Raw genomic sequence first — 18,357 nt, 5'->3', positions numbered from 1 at the left:
CACCTGCACGGCCTCTCGGTTTTTATCGTCGCGCCGGCGTCATACGATTCTTGTCCTCTCAACGAGGAATTTCATCACGAGGGGCAAGTACTTGTGCACCATCGTAGAAATCCTAGCTAAGAGGGAAAAAATGTATACACTATTTACGTAAAAGAGCAGTGTACCGCATCTCGCACACCGATGTAAGACTTCCTCGCGTGCAGGTATTGGTCTCTCTATAAGCGAACACGAGGCGTTAGCGGCGCATGCGCCACATTTCGCACTGCACTTTAGCACCGAGAGCGACTTGTATTCCCCTTCCTTTCTCAGCTCGTCACTCTATAGTGTGTAGCCGGTGTGTATACACGTAAGCCCTTGCAAGCGAGCTGAGAGAAAGAAACAGCTGATCGATGCTTCTCCTCCGCGCCGGAGAATATAATTTTTTATCGAGAATTTTCGCGCTCTGGGGAATGGGAATATGGTTTATGGACCGGTAAGGAGATAACCGAAACTGTGTATGAAATTTTTATAGGATAAATGACGTTCCTTGATATACGAATACACGCGCGTCAGAAATAGTCTCCCTCTTGCTCCGAACAAAAGTCGAGCACGCGCGCGAGCTCTTATAATCCCGCTGAGGCGAAATCGCGCTTGGCTCGAATAAATGACAGGCCAATTATACGAGAACGGCCGCCGGCTGGCAATTCAAGCATATTCAAATATTTTGTCACTTCGCGCAGATATGATCATTATCGAATCCAATTAACCTCCCCCGCGACGCCATCGCATCCTCATGTCTCGTTCAATTCCATTCTGATGTGTTTAAATAAATACACGCAAATGTATGCGATGCGCGTATCGCATTATAAATCGGGAGGGACCATTTACCTAATTCGCGATAGTCCTTGCGCGTCGAATTGCCGCACGCGTGTATTGTAGTAGTGAATCAAAACTACGCGTTGCGTAATGCACGAGGTTTATCGCGGCGAATATAATTGCTACGACGACAATTTGTGCTGTTTTGCTCGGGATCGAAGAGGAGGAAAAAAAAAGCGAAGCTATATCGCGAGTTCGGAATGGAAATTCGAAAATTTCGCACGACTCCGATGGGAAACAATCGGATTTGCAATTCCGCACTGGTGCTGGCGTATGAACCCGAGGCATACAATGTATTGTCTCGCATCAAGACAATCGTCGCATGTTACTACATTATTCATGCATCGTTGGAGTGCGGCAAATTTTTGTCGCAAGCTTTTGTCCGCGTGTACATACCGTGTGTCAGTGTGTGTGGTGGTCATGGTTTGTTTTCGGCCGAGTGCGATTTGTTTGCTAAGTGCTCGGAAAGAGGGATATTAATTTATTCGATTTCCTCGGGTCAATTACATGTAATGCCTTTAGCGAGTGTTTATGCGAGATCTAAAAGACCGATATGCGAGATGCCGTGTGTTATGGCATAACGATTTTTCGATCTTAGAGAAATCGTTACGATATCCGCCGGACTTCTCAAGTGACTTGCGGTTTGAGGTTAGGTCTAGCGATATACCAGGTAAACCTCCTTAAAAAGCATTGTTTGCTTTTTTTCGGAGCCATTTGTCGCTCTGAGCTGTCATTTTTGTGTGTTATTTTCTTATCTTTACAACGATTTTATTTTCCCCCATATTAACCGATTTGAAATGTTCCTCTCAACGGCTACATCTACATACACACGCACACATACAGGGACAATTAGCAACATACGGTATTTACGTGTTTACGCTATCTCGCGGATAATTATTGGCTTTTTCCCTATCGGCTGTTTCTTCCTTTCTTTTTTTCCGCGGATATACATGCGCGCAGACGAGGAAATGCGTGCACGTTTGCGGATTGCCTTACAATCGCGAATTCGCGCGTTTGTATAGCTGAAATGATTTTACATATATTCAAATGGAATGTAGCAGTGTGTGACCTACACATGAATAAATATTAGTCGCACTGACACGTGTAAGTTTTATCTTTATTGCAATACATTCGTTTTTAATGTTGAATCGGCCGTTTTCTATCTCGCTTGTAACTATAGCGGCTGGACTTTAATTCGACGTGTATCCAGTTTATTTTAGCGTTCTCTCGCTTTTTCAAACGCGCACACATTATTGCGCAATTTTATTCTGCATTTGCTCATCTCGCGTGTGCGGATGATTATCGCTGAGTCGTTCGATGAGCGATTAGCTTTAGAACAGCCGATTAGGGATCGGTATGTAAAATCTACAGGTACGACACACTCGATCGTCGAAAATAACGAACAGCATCCGCCTATTCATTCAGAATCCGGCATATCTCTCAGCATCTCTCTGGCTCTCAACTCCCCCGAGTGAATTTCTCCGAAAGCGCTCATTCAAGACCCTCATCTCTCTGCCGCGATTGACTCCTCACGCCCCGGCGATTTCGCGCCTCGGCGACTCTTCTATTCCGAGGTGCGAAATATTAATAAGGCCGCGCGGTATGAAAATAAATAATAGACCGGCGGCGTATCGGCTTACAAAACAGAGACGGGCCCGTATATTTTCGCGCTTCGCCGGGCCCCGCGAAGGGACAGTCTCGCGACCGGAGCGTGTACACTGCAGAACAGCCTGTTGTCGGGCCGCATTAGGCGCGACGGCCGACGGAGTGCGCGCACCTGCGCGTTGGGATGTATCGCGTGTCCGACTCGATTCCTCTTTCTCTTTCGGTCAGAAGGCTTTTCGCGAGTTGTTCTTTATGAGTGCATTTTTGCGAGATCGACGAGATTCGGTCGGTTGGGTGGGATGGTGGTGTGTGGGGGAGGGAGATAGAGGTGTGGAGGATGGGGACGTGTGAGTCAGCTGTTCCGAGATTGAACTTTTGTATGGATGATATCAATTTAGGTAATTGGACGAATTGGTGTCGAGGTGAGAGAGATGTATTTGAATACTTTGATAAAACGGTTCTACGCTAAATTACTCCATAGATACCCTAACCTATAAGCTACTTTTCACGTTGTATTATCAACCACTTGAAGGCTGTACAGCCTGGATTTGAAAATGCATATCAACATTATCAACGACAGTGTATATTTCCTGAAAGAGAAGCGTAATGCTCGGACAAACAAATTTTTTTCAACAAGCAGCACATAAATTAACAGCCATCAGCATTACCCTACATAACGTGCCGAAGGCACTTCAAAAACGGAATCCTCTATAAATATTTATACCAATTAACGTCGGCGAGCTTGATACGCGCACACGGGCTTTTTATAATCCGGAAAGAAATCACGAGGACTGAAACTAGTTTCGATCATCTGCATTCCTGATGATAACTGGCGTATCGAGCGCAGAAGAAGAACCTGTCAAAATAACATTATTCCGCTACTCTCAATGCTGTCGCACTTGGAACGAGTTTGATCGTTACATAAGATTGATAAATACATCTAACACTTATCGTCGACTACTTTTAATACTGTACACACCGAACGACAGTTATGCTACACAACAAAATACGTTCTTTAATTCAGCAATTATCAAGATAAACTTCCTCGTATAAAACCAACTACTCTATACTCCACTGTCTCTAGAACAACGAGCTAACGTGACATGCAAGGGCGGCGTTACACATACGTAAAAGGGGCAATCGATCGCAGGGAAACCCCATCGGCAAGCTTACCTGCGAAGCCGTCGGATAGTATCCGAATTGCGCGTACGCCGACATATTCTTCTTCTCCTCCGCTTCCACCGTTTCGCTCGCACTTATCTCTCTGTCCTTTCGCGTCCTTAATCCCTACGCGCACTAGCTGCTGCCTACTCTCAGTCCAGCGGCAGCAGCAGCAGCGGTCTGTCCAGTGGGAGCAGCAAACGAGCAACAACCAAAAATAAAGGAAAGGAAAAAATAAGCCGCACTGAAAAAACACTGCAACACACTCTGCTCGTAGATGTACAGCCCCGCGCGTGCAGTCGATCTCGCAGACAATTCGCGGCGCGCAGGGATTCGAAAACTCCTATCTCGCCAGCCCTGCGGAGCAGCTACGAGTTTCTCTTCCTCTGCCTCATGGTCCGTCCACTTAGCACTCTCGGCAGCAGGCTGCACCGCACAACGCGCGATCGAGTCTCGAAATCGAACGCGCGAAGTAAAACAACAACAATAACAACAACAGCGGTGGCGGCGCCGAATCCGTCCGTGCGAGGAGGCCACAGCTGTGCAACAAACAACACACGGAGCGCGCGGCGGCGGTGTCCGTCCCCTGCGCTCCAGTCTGCGACTGACTTCTCTCCACTCACACCACTTCAGCGAGCTCCGCTCTCCCTAGCTCCGTCTCGCTCTAGCGCGAGAGCGCCGCGAGCAGGCGAACCCTCTGGCGGCGAAATCGCGAAGTTTTGGCTGCCCCTACCATCGCCCAGCAGACGACGCGCCGACCAATGGTAAAGCGGGAGCTCGCCACGTGGGCGGCTCCGAGCGCTCCGATTGGTCGGTTCGGGAGGTGGTAGGGGCGGAGCCTCCTTCGCACGCCTACTGGGAGGTAGCGGCTTGCGAGCTCCCTTCTCTCGTCATTCTCTCTCTTTCGGCTAGATAGAGAGGAAAGCGCGAGGGAGACGGAGATATGGCAACCCTTTCGCCGAGCAACCCCTTCGCGAAGGGGTAGCTGGGCTGCTTGTGTAAGTGCGTTGTAAATCTCGCTGTCTTCGTCTGTTGCATCGAGTGTACGTACAGGAGAAAGGGAGAAAGAGAGACGGAGTCGGCCAAGAGAAGAGCGAGTGTCGCTACAAACAGCCCTGCGACGGAACAACGGAGAAACGAGTGTGTTTACGCGAGTAGAACTCTTGTCAACTAGCTCTTGCGCGCGTCGTAGTCGTAGCGAGAGAGAGAGAGAGAGAGAGAGAGAGAGAGAGAGAGAGAGAGAGGCCGAGGGACTTAAATAAATCTGCTGCGCGAGTTTTTATGCATGTATGCCACCCGCCCCGGCTGGATTTCTCTGCGACGCGGGAGCTCTCCCTTGCACTGCAAGTTGTGCGCGCTCTTTTGGGAGACTTCGAGGCGCTTCTTCGTACTGTTTGGAAAGTATGATTCGGATTCTTTTTTGTTTCTGCTTTGCGATGGGGTATTGCTGTTCGACGAGATTGCCTTCGGCTCGAGAGAAGTCGACCTTGGCTGTTTTAGGTATAAGGATCATGCGCGAGAAATTTTTTTTCCTCGAATAAGTTTGTAAAATTAGACAATTAACTTTGGATAGAACTTACGCATTCTAAGAACTCGGCAAACCAGTCGTCTCTGTAACTCACCTGGAACAGAAAGAGGATATATCAAAATTAGAGTTGCATAACTCGACTGTTCTACTATTAATAAAATATAGTATTGCAAATTACTAACATTGCAAACTCATACTACTTTCCCTATTTTTCGAGGGCGTTACTCGACATTCAAGCCGTACAATGAGGCAAATTGAAGTTAATGCTCATCTGTATACAGGTCTAATGGACTTATCTAATGCCTGATTAACTCTTCTGTTCTCGGGGATAAACTCGACTAATATCTTGAGCGTCATGGATACTTAGATAATCCCGAGTGCTCCGCATACCTCGTGCGGCCGTTTGACAGCGGGCTGTATGCAAAATATGCGAAAACCCTCGTAAGCTCGTTAAATTTGTCTCCTCTTATACCTTACTTTCGAACAATGAAACAAAGTATTACGGGCAGAGGTTATCCCGAAGTTTTAACAGCTCATCTCGATCCGCTCTGTTTTCAGCTAATTGCGTTTGAGGATGTTCAGTGACGAGCAGCGACTAAATTCGCTCAGAAAAAAAAACAAGCGAACGTTTCAAGTAAAATTGCACCAATTGTAGATACTTAGAGCTTCGTCTGTCTCCAAAATCTCAAAATTTTCCCATCCCAGAAAAACCTTCGAAAAAAAATTCCCTCCACAGCTACCGTCACGTACACTATATAATACTCGCACGACGACGGCGACGCATACCTACGCGTCCGACGGCCGGCGGCGCTCGGATTTGTGTCCTCGCGGCTCATTAGAGGCTCTCCCTCTGCAGTCGGTCCTCTACAAGCGCCACCATATAGCTGCGCTCGTCCAACAGTCGGCCAAATATAATTTCACAGCCTATTAGGCCCAGGAAAAACTCGGGGGAGAGACTCGGCGGTCAAGGTCGCTTATCTGGGAAAAAAGAGGCCCCGGAGCGTCTTCTTCTCTCTTCCGCTGCGGCGGAAGTCGGCCGGCCGTGTGTGGACTGGAGACTACTGTGAGGATTTGCCGACGGGGCTTAGATTTTCGTGAAAGTTTGCGATACTTTCACGCTGAATTATTTTAATTTCGAGCTTATCTTGCGCTGATATCTCGAACGATTTTAAAGTGTGCATTGCGGTGCAAAATCATTCCGGCTTATCTTTATTAGTATTATCAAATCTCTCTTTACAGAAAATCACATTTTCCGAGCACTCGCAGTCATATTTACACATATTAAGATAACGAAGCTCGTAAATCCTAAAGCAAACGAGATTTAGTATCCGAGTTTACATACGACAATCCCTTATACCCGTCAATCTTATGACTCTGATATGCTCGCACGTTCGCTGTCGCACTTTTTTCGTATACGTATAATGTCAAATGCTAATCTTTACGTTAATAATACAAGGCTTTTGTTTGTGTGAACGACAGTCGACTGTAGAAATAATCGAGATTCTATAATCTCGAGTGTTTTCTCGTAACAAGAGTCGAGTAGTACCGAACGCCGCATTTCGTTTATTCCAAATACGTAAACCATGAAAGAACAACTCGCACCACAAACTTTCTACGCTCCGAGACGCAATTTTTTCTCGCACCACTCGGAAAAGCGTGACAACGGTCCCAGCGAGCAGTCTCTCTCTCTCTCTCTCTCTCTCTCTCTCTCTCTCTCTCTCTCTCTCTCTCTCTCTCTCTCTCTCTTCTGACCGATCCTCAACAAATAGCCAATAAAAGTGTCAATTTCAGCCTGCTATGGATACCTCGACCGAATCCAATCCAAGAGCACAGTGAAAAAACATAACAGCTCGCTATCCAGCCTTTTACGGGCCCATAATAATAATCGGCAGACAAGATCGTAGTCCCGAAGAGAGGCGCGCACTGGGGTCGGAGTTTCCCTCAAAAACAGATAGCAGTGGCTCTCGGTCACCAGGTTTGCGCGCCCCCCTTGTAAATCATCCCATATTCCGGGCCCTGCGTCAGAGAACGCCGCGCGGTCCCCCGGACTTTGACGGAATGAAGATAAGGAGGTCAGGCACGAATAGCGGAGCGAAGGAAAAAAAGAGCGGCCCGAGGAAAAAACACAGGGCATGACGGTAGCGCTTCGGGTTGAAGGTTTGAGAAAGTTTGAGAGGTGAGTTGTATATTTTACAGGGGATACAGCGTTCGAGGTATAGCTTTGGTGAAACTGTCGAGTGAAAAAATCACTGCTAATCGAGTGAAACGTCTTCATTCTGAAGCGATATTTTATTTCGACGACGCGCGTATATCGAATGACACTGCGGGTTAACATGAAAATCGTGCACGCATTCGCGTTTGCTCGGTATTGATTCCCTCGTGCGCCCCAGATACCTATAAGCAAGAGCTGGAAGGAGAAAAACATGTAGAACAGAAAACGAAGTACGTACTCGACAGCTTTGCCGATAGCTATCATTTTTTCGTAGCTTCGTTTTCACTTTTCGTACGTAGCGATCCGTCGGTATGCCAAGAAGCTAATCACAGGAATTTCTCCCACACAAGAGCTAGCCAAGCTCAAGGCTCCCAATCCAAAAAACAAAGCCGTCCCATTCTTCTCCACACAGCTACGACAATAAAAGCCAAATGAACGAAACTTTTACACCTCTTCTCTCTCTCCCTCGCCTCCCTAATAAGCTGTTTATTCGGCAATTAAGACCGTCGAGTGAAAAATCATACACAGCCATCCTCCGCGGATAAAAGAAGTCTACCGACGACACGCACGCAGTAAAAAGTGTTATATTCACGCGCCGAGCGACGCACGCGCTCACAATACAAAACTCGCTCTCTCGGACACGTACATTAAGACAAAGGCGCGCGGCATGAAAAATTTTTATGGACGACGGAAAAAAAACTAATAGGCGACCTGCGATGGCGCCTACTTCGGCCGCGGAATTTTATTGAGTGTCGGTCTCACCGAGGCCCTTCTCGTCTCTCGAGGAGGAGAACGAGGCTTGTATAAGGTTCTTTTTTTTTTGAAGCGGCGCCCTTTTTCTAACTTTGAAGCGGAGTTTCGGCCTTCTTGTTTCAATGGCGCGGTTTTTCGGTCTTCGCGCTTTGCATTTCTGATTCGTTGGGACTTCTGGTGGGTCTCGAATATCGGGTCGTTGGATTTTTTATTCGTCTGCAGTCGATTAGCGAGTGTATAACTAATTCATTAATAGAAATTTCTACAAAATAATGATGATTACACACTTTGTAAAATCCGTCACACCACAGCGAGCGAACGTTCGATATCCTGCATATATCATAAATCTCGACCGCGGCGTCGCGCAGAAGAGACCTGTCAACGATCTTGCGCAGGCTAACGAGAGTAATTATAAACCTATCGAAGTAATCTCGTTGCCTCTCGAAAAGTCGTCCAGCGCTACACCTCTCTCCCGCCGGTTATTAAAACTCTGTATGTAAGCACTTTAACGCTCGATGTTTATGCTGATTTTCGAATTAAAAATCTTCCTCTCGAGTGCAGTACAGCGTCGCAGCATTATACACCCCGACGAAGAGGGAGAGAAAAAAAGAAGCCGCATACGCGAGCTTTCTTGTCCGGAGGAACGAGCGCAGCGAAATGTCAACCGTAAAACTCGCGAGGCAACACTAATTAACCCGACCGAAATAAACTGCCTTCTCTCGGGGGTTTCGTTTTTCTTTTTTCGATCTCCTTCCCTCTCTTTGGTCTTCGCTCAGCTTCGCTGTGTATACGTGTTTACCGTCGGCGGCGGCAGAAATTCAGGATTTTTCGGGAGTCAGCCGCGTTATTAAGCTATTGATTTTTGATCGGGAATTAATGTAAATCTATGCAGCAGGCGGTTCCCATGATCGCGGCGAGTCGATCGTTTAAATTTATCAATGCTGCGTGCGCGCCTCCCAGGCTTTATCTCTCGGATACTTGTAAATTTTTCGGTGGAACCTGTTTCCCGGGCTCAGATGACGTGTATTTAAATGCCTGACGCCACGGAGAGTGTGTTATGCGTGTGTGCGAGAGAGAGAGAGAGAGAGAGAGAGAAAGAGAGTCTTTGCAAATAAGGACGGCGAAAAAGGATTTCTTTCACACGTTTTTCAAAGGTCAAAATCATAGATTATCGAATAGAATCGACGATTAATAGTGTGGACTTTGTTGGAAAAGGTGAGCGTGAAAGAACAGAGAAGAGTTGTGTAATTTCTTCTTCGCATTTTTGGGTCTGGAGTTGATGCGTTAGGGAATAGTTCAGGCTATTGACTAGCCACGACATGAATAATCTAATAATCTTATCCGTAGAAAAGCAATGATACACGAAGCAACAGCAGCCATTGCTTTCGATACGAATTACACTACGTGATCGATGAAACCCCGCGACGACAAAAATTGCCGCCGAAGCTACCATTCGGTGAGTACATACCCGCGCACTACTTCGTATATCTCTATGTGCGCTATACGTAGTTATGTTTCGAAGCCCCGAGTATGCAGCCGAGGTCTTTTCCTCCCACTTCTGGTTGTAAACTTCCGTAGCAGCTTTTTTGCGCTACATTCTGTTGTCGTCGTGAAAAGCTCTACTGTTGAACAACGTATCAACTTTCGCGAGGCTGTTATTCCGTAGCTGGAGGAGAGGGAAATTTGCGCGAGGGGTTTATGATATAAGGGTTGCGAACAAGAGGATTAGACTTGCTTCGTTTTGCGACTCGAGCTTTACGATGTCGAGACGATTTGCTTTTTTCTTTGTCGTTGGTACGCAACAATTTATACAAAGCCTTTCTAAAACAAGCGACGTTTCCGCAATCAGTTGCGCTAAGAAACTCGATTAAATAAAAAAACCGATGCATAAAATCTTAAATTTTCCAGGAACCTCCAGCTAATCTAAAATTATAACACCGCGTGGTTCTCCGAACTCTAAGTACCGAAGAATATTCATACAGCAGCATCGGTGAGTACATACAGCCAAAGATTTTTAGCACAAGCGTCGTTGTAGTCGTATGCATCGGAGAAGCCAGCGCGCGTGCAATCAGGTGCAAAGTCGCTCGGTGCATACTCGAGGCGTCGCATGTGCTTGTACACTTATACGACGACACTGCACTGCAGTTGCATATTGTACACACACACACACGATCATTAAAACGAACGGCTAGAGCTGCGGTGAGCCGAGAGATAAAGCGGCTGACTTTCTCGGAAGGTATTATAAGCGCGATAAGGAAATGAAAATGAATTGATGCGGCTGAGAGAGAAAGAGAGAATCTGAGATGCGCTGGTTATCGGTTGCGTGGCTCGATATCGGAGGAGGTGAGTCGACGAATACGCTGGCATAATCGATGCTTCGACGAAGGATTTCGTACTGGGAATCGATAGCTTTGTGTGGGAGATTTTTTTTTAATTTTTATAGTGAGATACAGTAGGTTCGTGAGTAGGGGATTGAAAATGCACGATGTGTTCGGAGAGAGGCTTGATTTAGAATGACGGCGCGCGTACACGTTGGGAAATTATTATTAGAGACGTCGGGACTAATTCAGGAGTTCTATTATTGACTGACGAATGCTGGAATCGTGTACTACTTAATCAAATATTTAGCGTGACAATCCAGACTGATATTTTTCTCTCTCGGCTGAATAATTCAACGGGATGAAATTTTGTAATCTGGGACGTCGAGAGCTCCTGTATAAATATACGCTTTCGTTAAAAGAATATTGTTTTGTTAATGATTAATATCCATCCGATCTCTTATTATTACAGACTGTAAGAATATATTACACAAAGAGAGATAAGGTTCGCGGAGTATAATAATAGCGACGAAAGTTTAATTGCCGAAATTTCCCAAAACATAACGCGCACATTCCCTGATTCTTAAATAAAAGCCGATGTAACGCCGCTCGAATTTAATTAACCGCTTGAAAAGGAGTATTATAATACAATGTGCACGCGATGCCTACATTCGCGCGCGCGTTGCAGCCCGAAATTATACACCTTGCGATATGCACTCTCTCACTCGCCCTCTTCCTCTTCGTCTAAATAGCCGCACGTATACAGAAGCCAGATCTGAATTTCGTTTCGACGCGATAATCAGTTTTGAAATTACAACATCTATAGCTGTATAATAAAGTCGTGCACGCGCACAGCGACAAAAAATTCAGAATAAATCCGAGCCATTAAAAAGCCGGGCCTGCTGCATAACAATCGAAATCGAACAGATCGAAGCTCTCCCCTGTATACATATCGCTCCTCGATATACCTGCGCGCACACATGCAGCTCTGAGAGTCTCTCTCTCTCTCTCTCTCTCTCTCTCTCTCTCCCTTATAGCAGCCCTAATGAAGACGAATGGCGCGGCGGCGCGCGAATTAAGAATTCGGTGTATAATGATACTCCATCTGGCCGATTAACGCGCGCGCCGGCCGCAAAAAGCCGGCGCGCGAGCGAGTGCGGAGAGTCAGCGTCGTCTATATGTGCACCTTAGCGCGAGCCAAAGAGAGAGAGGATAATGATCGACGGAAGTGTTCGTGCTAAAATATGCAGATCCACCGCGAAGAGAGAGAGAGAGAGAGAGAGAGAGAGAGAGTACGGGATGAGGGAGGCAGGTTAAATTACCCACCGGCACCTCTATGTATATGCAAGCCCTAGAGAGGTGGGGGACGAGTATAGGGCTGTATGGAAGGTGTCGATTTTTTGATGGCGTTGGGATGATTTATGGGGAAATTTCGAGTTTTTGATGTCGTTAATTTTAACGAAAGTTGCACCATGATTCGAGGAGCTTTATTGAGCGATAGTGTAGCTCTGCAATGTAATAAAGTTACACGTTGTAACTTGGGAAGAATAGCTATGGTTATTGGCGCGGGGCTCATTAAAATATTTTGTAATTAACATGTCTTGCGCGAAACACGCGTTAAGCGCCTTACATAGTTACGCCGCGCTTTATATGCATGGTTATTGTGTGCAAGGTTAATGACTGAATAATACGATAGTGCGAGTGTATCGCAATATTATACCCGATACTCTCCCTAGTCTCATCACAACATATAACCGTCCAAACAGTCATCCTCGCTCAAATTTCCCCCCTTTCCTATAACGCATACTGTCGCATCATTGGAAATTGGCCGCGTTTTAGTCGTACTAAAGTCGCTCGTTAAAACTAATGATTTCCTGCGATTTCGCCCTCGGAACACAGCAGCAGCGCGTACACTATATACAACGCATCGAAGGAATCGCGCGCACTTTTGCCCGCCCGGCTATTATATACGAGGCTGCACGCGCGAGAAGTGTCGAGCCTCCGGCATTCATACAGAGACGCGCCGCGTCGTTAAGTCGAGCGTGAGCGCCTGCGGTAATTACAGCGTTATGTGTGTTATATATGTGCTGTATACGCGAGCATCGTCCTCGATGGGACAAAAAATTTTTATAACTTTATCTTCGAGCTGCTTATCGTGTATATGAGACACGAGGGAGTTGTCGATCGAGGATTTTTTTTTATAAGCGGTAAATGTTGATTGACTTAATTAACGTCGCGATTAGTAAGATAATCAATCTCAATCAGCTCGAGACAGAGACGCCCTGTTTACGTACACACCGCGCGCGCTCATTTTTCACATTTTCCGATACATCGATCTTTCAATTGCGCCTGCTGCTGCTGTGAAAAAAACTGTTGTATGTGTGTGGCGTGACACCGGAATGTAAAACGCTGTCTCTCAGCTCACGGCGTCGATACGCGTAACACCTCAAAAGTTTGAATTTATGCTTCATCGGCGTAAATTATTGGATCATGTACGTGTATATTTACAGCTCTATTAATTATCCGTGCGACACGTTTATAATTCACCTGTGCATATTTTTTCTTTCCCTCGCATTATATATTTTTCAATATTTATATATTTTTCATCCTCGAGGTCGCGCTAATTATCGCCATTTAAGCCGCTATCGGCAACCAATCTACACACACACACACACACACACACACACACTCAACCCCATTGTTACGACAGTGCGCAGCCGAAGAACAGATGCAAATACAGCGAACATTTCCTGCGCTATATACACCTTGAGCAATCATCGCTTCTGTCCGTCGCTGGATTTTCGCTTGAATTTCCACAAAAAGCACGCTAGAGTTTAGAAACAACAAGCTTTTTCGTTATTCAACCAATACACTCACTGCAGAAGCCACTCTAATAACGGCGTTCACCGCTCTCGAAGCCGGATATTCTGGGAATGCTTTGTGCGCGTCGCGCAGGAAATCATTAAGTTCTTTACAAGAAATCGCCATTACCGCCGCGGCGGGTGACCGCAGGAAAATTCTCGTGTATAAACAATGGACATGTAAATTCGCCTCACGAAGAGCCTCCGCCGCCGCCGCAAACGTGAAAATCGAGGAGAGGAGACGTTATATACTTACACGCGACGTGTGTCAATATGTGCAAGCGTACGAGAGCTGCTTGAGAAGCCGATTTGTGACTGTGAAGGAGCTTTGTAATGGGTACACGGGTACTTGGAGTAAATACTTGCGATCGAAAAAACAACGAAGTTAGGAAATGATTAATCCCGAGTATGAGACAGGCAAAAAAACTTCGCTCGGATTAATCATTCGTCGTTCTCTGGTGTGCAGCGCGCAGGACGATGACGAGATGCGCGCGCTACTCTAGCTCGAGACAGAGCAAAATGACCAGGCGCTATTTCGGTGTGCGGATTGATGCGTCTACGTGGGGGTTTGGCTCTTCTCTCTACTCGCGCGATTGCATATGCCAGAAAGTATAGAAGCGTCGTTTATTCTCTTTAGATTTCGGCTAAGAGATGAAACCTCGACTCTATTAAGCCCCGCCGAGTGCTTTTGCCTGTTTCGCGGACGGCTACACTTATTAATCGTATAAAAATTAAAAAACTCTTCCGAGAGATGAGCTTTCGCGATCGAAAGTCCGTTTTTCTCACGGCAATAATATCACGCAGTTCACTCGCGGATTCGACTCGGTCTATAATGCGAGAGTTCGCGCGGTGAGCGGGAGTATATAAAAAAAGCTCTATCGGAGCATAGCTGTAGCAAATTATAGCGATAAGATAGTGCTGCCTTTACTGAGGCAGTAAAGCGAAATTAATTTTCTCTCTCCCGATTCGCAGAAAAGAAATTTAATGATATCGCTGCAGCAGTCCCAACAATATAATACTCGCGTGCAGCGCGGTCACAATTATCATTTTCACGAATCGTTAATTCGACGAGAAATTTTCGATCGTAAGTATAAGTATACAGCCGTACGTAATCCCCTACTCTCGTATATATCAATAAAACTTTATACTTGTTTCTCGCTTCGAGAGCGGGTTAATGTATTCCCTTGTACTTATGCGCCATGAATATGCAACGATCAATTGATGCAGGCACTCATGAATGATAAAACGCGGCTGCCGCAGAACTGGTCTCTCGCTCCTGTACAGCTTAGTTTCCAAACTGGGAGGTGCGTAGCGTTTCCTTCTCGCGCCTCTCTTTGTCAGCTCCGCGGCGGCGGTGAACTTGGTTCGAGGGACAAAAGTCAAAAGAAAGAAATCTATTAATACAGTCGAGTCTTATCAATCACGCGCGTACCCTTTTACAGCTTGCGCGGGGCCACGACTTCGGCAGGGCGAACCTCTTGACGAGGTCATTATTTCAATCGCGTGCGCCGACGAAGACAGGCTCATTGATGGATGACATACTCCGCGACATTCCTGCACCGCTGATGATGGCCTCTCTCGCGTTCTTCTCTTTTCATCGCCTCGTTCCCGATGCGCGCGCGCGACTTTTTCAATAGCGACTAGGCCACTTTTTCCGCGCGAACGTGTTTCCGAAGCTAATTTCGAATCGGCGTCGATCGAGACTCGAATTAATTCCCGCGCTAATCGCTCCGCAAGCTTGTGTAATTCTCGAAATATCGCGATATTATGGAGAGACACCCTTTTGGCCTGTCGCGGACGATCAATCTTTCTAAGACGAGAATATAAGTGAACGTTTCGAGCACAGCCTGACAAATATCGACGCATACACGCATATCAAACGATGTCACTCTAGCGCCTCTTCTTGTCGACATTCCCGAGTCGGCCGATTGATACGCGGAGAGTCGCGATCCATCATCGCAGAGGAAAAACGTTAGCGCGCGATTTACGTTTTTATCCCGGCGACTTCCGTTATGCTCCGGAGCGTTGCGAGATCACGTGCCGCGGAGACCATGGAGAATTAATTGGCGTTGAAAAGACGAACGAATGCGCGTCAGCTGCTTGGATTCATCTGCGGGTTTGCTTCGTAGAGGATGAATGAGTATCGGAGTCGAGATTTCAGTGGAAAAGGTGAGATCGATAGCGAAGAGCTGTGGACTAATTCCAACTTTCTTCGATATTGTGTTGCTCATTACAGGTAGTTTAGCAGCACGAAAGCTGATTTTTCTTTTGAAAGTTCTGTGTAAGGTTGTTTCTATCTGCTTTTGAATGTTCAATCATCGGGAGAGAAGGTAATTCAATACCTGTACGTCGTGCAAATCTATGATAATGCCGATAATGAAGACGTTTACGTTTTTGTCATATCGAATATCTCTCGCATCGCAAAAACGTAGAAAACATCGAAAAATAAAGTATAATACTCCAAGCTAATTCCCGCTTCCAAAGAACAGGTATAATAATGGCCAAATCCAATTAACGCGTGTAATAATTAGACGAATGCATAATTCATCCATTAAAATGGCCGACTCTGCAGTAGGAAAAACAAATCCACATAAATTATTCAAAACAAAAAAGTCTCATAGCACAAGCGTGTATACGTCCTCTATATAACTGCCGAAAGGAGAAACGAGAGAAAAAATCCGCCGCGGCTCGCACGGTGTATCAGAAAGCAATTAAGGCTCGCCGTTGCACTCGCTGGCTCTTTCTCTCCCTTTATACACCGGCTCTCGGCGATCGTGCACGGAGAAAAAAAGAACGAAGCTCCGCTCGCGCGACGCAGTCGTCGTCGCAGGTGAGAGAGCAGCTCGCGTGCGCTGCAAACGAGCAGCTGGGCTCTTCTCTCTTTCTTCTATAATATGCGCAGCCGTGTTATAGCAACGCGTTATACACATTATTATAAACTCGATTTTCGTTGAAACGTTGTGTTATGTCATGATGAGAGCTGAGTCTTATCACGAGTTTTTCATCGGAGTTTGATAATTGGTGGATACGAGGTATTTTCGTAGAGGAAAAGTATAATTCGATATCTAATTAGTTTCGTCTAGTCGATTTTTGTTAACTCTCGCAAGAGGAGCAAATTTCGCAAACGCGCAGGTGCGTTTGTTTTGACCGGCGATTTCTATCTGCTGTGCTATACACCGCGGCGTTTAAGTAAATGTTGCATACGCAGTATACACGAGCGAGGTGAAAAATAGCTCAATTTTTGCGATAATCACTACACACAATGTAAGCAAGCTTGAGAAATAGCTGCCGCGAGACTGCTATACGGCGATAATTAAAGCGATTAATCAAAAGCTAATTAAGAATTTTGATAAAACGAGGCAATTACAATCCGTTCCGAAGAAGCGTCTCTCATCCTACCCCCGAATGCGCCCGATACCCGGCAATTCGTTCCGAAAGAGATTCACCTCGCACCCGACACTTACACCGGCGGATAACAAAAAAGTAAGCCTCATAAATATACGAGCATCGAAAATCAGCCTCCATACAGCTAATGAAATCGAATGACTGTCCTCCGCAGCGCTAAAGTCGCGTACGTAACGACCGGTCGTCCGTATAATACGTGGAGATCGGTAACAATGATCTCAGCTCTGAAGGGAAAAAACGGTTATTAGGTGGAAAGGAAGATGCCTCGGGCTACCGTGAGCCTCTTCTTCGGCGGCTGCTGTGTATGTACGCTTATTCGGGGGTTGGTATAGCTGAGACAGCCAGGCGTTGGGATAATGAGCGGGCGGTGTGTGGACAAAGGTAACCCGAAGATTTGAATTTTTTTTTTTTTTCAATAACAAAGACTTTGTAGTGAAATAAATCTCGGCTAACCGAATAAGTCGTTGAGATCAGCGAAGAAAAGGTGCAAAAATCCTCGAGTGATTTCCCGGACGCCAGTAGCAGTCTCATTCGGTTAGACCTCGCAGTAAATCACAGGAGTAGATCGCGCTTTGCGGCGAGGCCGATTGGTAGGTGGAGCCCGAATCGAATCTCCGCTCGCGCAGCGTTTTCGCAGCACCTCGGTGTGCGGCTGCGGCGGAATTAAAAGAACGACTTGTTGGTTAGTTGACTCCGCTCTCTCCCCCGTGCGCGCGGCCCGGCACTTTCCTCGCACACCCCGTATAATGCTCTCTTGTGTGCGCGCGGCGAAAGAAAAAGGGAGGAAAGAAGCCGACAATCTGTTTCCCGGCTATTCGCATCACCGACGATGAGCGTCTTCGTGTGAGTGTCTGTGTGTACGTGTAGGGGGGTAAACCTCCCCTTTTCGGTAGTGGAGCAGACACCCCTGCGGCGGCGGCGGCGGCGGCGGCGAGAGAGCTGGCGTAAAAAGAGCACATCCGAATTGAATCATTGCTGAATAAGCGGGAAAGTGCCGACAGCTTGGGGAAGAGAGAAGGTTCGGTTTTTTTTCTCTTGCTCTCTCTCTCTCTCTCTCTCTCTCTCTCTCTCTCTCACTCTCTCTCTCTCTCTCTCTTTCGACAAAATGGATAGATATAGGTATAGGACTGTGCTTTCGCGCAGAGTTTAATGGTGAATTAAAGCCTGAGCGGCTCAAGCAGCAGGCCAAACAAGGCTATTTTGGCATAGGTGCGGCACACCGCTAGATAAACAGTGTACCTCGCCGATTGTGATGAGGATAGTTGGAAAGAGCGTATGCGCCATCTATCTGCGCCAGCCGGACACTAGAGAGCACAGTTTTAGAGACACAGCTTCGCCATGCTACTAGCGAAAGATCCGAAAAAATAACGCTGTCAGCCTTTCGTTCTCCCAATTTACATAGCCCACACACACACACTGGTACGCCGGAGTTTAATCATAAATACGAGAAAGTTTGTACTTTTCATCGCTACACCAACTCTCGACGAACAACAACGCGAAGCAAACTTCATCCTCCCAACGAATCCCACTAAAAAAAGGAGAAACATATTCCGCTAAAAACAAAAGCTTCGTCTCGGAAAATCCACACAGCTGTACCACGGCGGTCTCTCGTTAAAATTTTCGTCTCTGTATACCTGCGCGCCGTGGAGCCGGTCTTTT

The 18,357-nt window shown here is 46.5% G+C and overlaps 1 protein-coding gene across 2 annotated transcripts in view; it reads right to left on the bottom strand.

Annotated features, from left to right (window-relative positions):
* The window catches only part of LOC100121348 (homeobox protein caupolican), a 64,571-nt gene that overhangs the window by 35,987 nt on the left and 10,227 nt on the right, over positions 1-18,357 (bottom strand). Inside the window, exon 1 of one of the 2 annotated variants that reach the window (XM_008218453.4) lies at positions 3,634-4,247. The exons of the other annotated variant lie outside the window; for it this stretch is intronic. Coding sequence (XP_008216675.2) covers positions 3,634-3,678 — 45 coding nt within the window. The 5' untranslated portion in view covers positions 3,679-4,247. Of the gene's footprint in view, positions 1-3,633; positions 4,248-18,357 lie in introns of those variants that run through there. 2 annotated transcript variants of the gene reach the window in all.

The sequence above is a fragment of the Nasonia vitripennis genome, chromosome 1 (genome assembly GCF_009193385.2).
Source record: "Nasonia vitripennis strain AsymCx chromosome 1, Nvit_psr_1.1, whole genome shotgun sequence".
Taxonomy (NCBI): Eukaryota; Metazoa; Arthropoda; class Insecta; order Hymenoptera; family Pteromalidae; genus Nasonia; species Nasonia vitripennis.
Note: the sequence above shows the minus strand (reverse complement) of the source record. Positions and strands in the feature narration are given on the sequence as shown.